General features: G+C 32.3%; 1 protein-coding gene across 1 annotated transcript; it reads right to left on the bottom strand.

Annotated features, from left to right (window-relative positions):
• Positions 1–403: 403 nt before the first annotated feature.
• LOC120770700 lies at positions 404–1584 on the bottom strand. The gene is made up of 6 exons (XM_040098280.1): positions 1549–1584; positions 1410–1487; positions 1217–1293; positions 819–1031; positions 584–740; positions 404–519 (listed from the first exon to the last, which is right to left on the bottom strand). Exons 2-6 carry the CDS (start codon positions 1462–1464, stop codon positions 404–406), a joined length of 618 nt encoding a protein of 205 aa, XP_039954214.1. The 5' UTR covers positions 1465–1487; positions 1549–1584.
• Positions 1585–1975: the final 391 nt, after the last annotated feature.

Genomic DNA, 1975 nt, shown 5'->3' with positions numbered 1-1975 from the left:
TGGGCACTTTTTTGACCGTTTCTTTTCATTACGTACCTAATTGTGTGATTGTATATACCGTTCTTACTCAAAGCTTAGTAGCATAACAAAATGTATAGCTGCACCGCTCATTCACGTTATATGTGCCCGGTGTTTTACCAGTAAATTAACTAGTAGCTTTTCCGCAGATTTACTAGTTTACTGACGGTCATTTTTTGAGAAAATGTGTGGTGAAATGAGAGTAAAATTTCTAGTGATTTGACAATTTTTTTGACCGTCATTTTGCAGTTAAATACAAAGTGAAATACTAAGGTTTTTTACTTGCCATAATGGAATACCGCAAAATATATTTAGAAATAAAAATCCATTTTTTTTTTGTATGTTTTCTTTTATATTAGTATTTTAAGAAAAATTTACAATTTTGTTATAAGTTTTTTTTGTTCAGCAAATAGCGTTTTTGCTTTTGCCTGTTGTGGCTTTGCTCAACGCTCTTTAGGACTTCCTTTTCGAAGTCGATGCGTTCATGCAGTTTGAAAATTTCTGAAACAAATAAAACATAATAACAGAAAACTTGGTAAATAAAGTTAATAATAGTATGAATTACCAAATAGAGCCACGCTAACTATTTTTAATTCTGAAAGCGATTTCTTCCCGCACCTCCCATCCCAATTGAACAAACTGAGGACTTCGTCGCTAAAAACTCGCTTCATAACTTCGCCAATATCCCCAGAAGTGCCCTTTAAAGTGAAAAGATATGTTATCTGCAAAGACATTTGTGATTTTGTTAATTCATAAACATGTGTACTCTAAGAAAAAAAAAAAACAAAAACAATACTCACAACTGCATCTTCATAATTTTTTTCTAATATCTTCTCCTCCAAATCAAAGACCGCATCCAAGGTCTGCATTGGCATAAGAACTGCCAGTTCGGTGTGAAAGTCTTCGCAACTTTCTCCCGAGATGCGGCACACTGTCTGCTGCACCTTTTTTACTAGGACTTTCGTCTCTCGCACGATTTTGTGGTGGGCCATGACATCAGTTTTATTAATTATCTGAAATATGTACATATGTAGATAGTAATAATTGATATGCACCTGTGTGCACAAAAATAGCAGCTAAATTCAAAATTGAATTTTACTGCTATTTTTGCACACACAGATGTATGAAAATTTGCATTAAAAAATATATAAAATGTATACTTCTGTAAGGAAGTGACCTAAATATAATGATCACTTACGTTTTCTTCCAATTTGTCCAGGCGACTTTCCAAGTTCAATTGCTTTTCCAAAATTAAATCTAACTTGGCCATTATATCTGTAAGAATAAAATTATTTGTAGCAAGTTCATACTTCTATATACTAGGAATAATTAGTAAAAGTGCAAAAAAAAAATATTGACTTTAATGTTTTACGTAAAGTGGTTAACATTACCTTTGTTTGCATCTAAGCCCTCGGAAGCAGTTGCAGTTTCTTCAGAGCAAAACATGTTTTGGCTGTGCGGAGTGAGTACTGTAAAACATTTCATAAAGTCTGAAGAAAGTTATTTCTATATTTATTTCGAAATTCTTACCTTGACTTGAAGAGCTAGCGTAAAAATTATGCGATAGTTGCAGCTTTAGGAGTGGAAGTTGATGGTGGCGTCACATTAAAAATATCATTCGACTCCATCATATTGCTCCAACGATGCATTATTTTAAAAAGAAAAATATATATAAATTAGTGAAATTCTAAGTTGAACAGATTTGATAAACAGCAGAATAAACATACAACTAGTGTGCAAAGTCATAAAAGATGTGGTGTAAAATTGGAATTAAAAGAAAACAATTTTCATGAGGTACGCAAAAGTATTTGTATTTAATATTTTTTTTTGGAAAACGTATTAATTCTTCACTTAACCCACTTGCTACTAAAATGCCAAGAGCAGAAAATGATTCAAGGGGTTCACTAAAGTAATTACTGATTTCTTTAAAATTGTAACCGACTACTACTTCTGCTCC

This window comes from Bactrocera tryoni, chromosome 3, assembly GCF_016617805.1.
Source record: "Bactrocera tryoni isolate S06 chromosome 3, CSIRO_BtryS06_freeze2, whole genome shotgun sequence".
Lineage (NCBI taxonomy): Eukaryota > Metazoa > Arthropoda > Insecta > Diptera > Tephritidae > Bactrocera > Bactrocera tryoni.
This window is presented reverse-complemented; position numbering and strand designations above follow the sequence as displayed.

What these genes read in the sequence shown, in the direction of transcription:
- LOC120770700 (XM_040098280.1), bottom strand. Translation starts at nt 1,464, where the DNA reads ATGTTTTGCTCTGAAGAAACTGCAACTGCTTCCGAGGGCTTAGATGCA. An exon ending in GGGCTTAGATGCAAACAAAG is followed by an intron (nt 1,294 to 1,409) that starts GTAATGTTAACC and finishes TTATTCTTACAG; the next exon opens with ATATAATGGCCAAGTTAGAT. An exon ending in TGGACAAATTGGAAGAAAAC is followed by an intron (nt 1,032 to 1,216) that starts GTAAGTGATCAT and finishes TACATATTTCAG; the next exon opens with ATAATTAATAAAACTGATGT.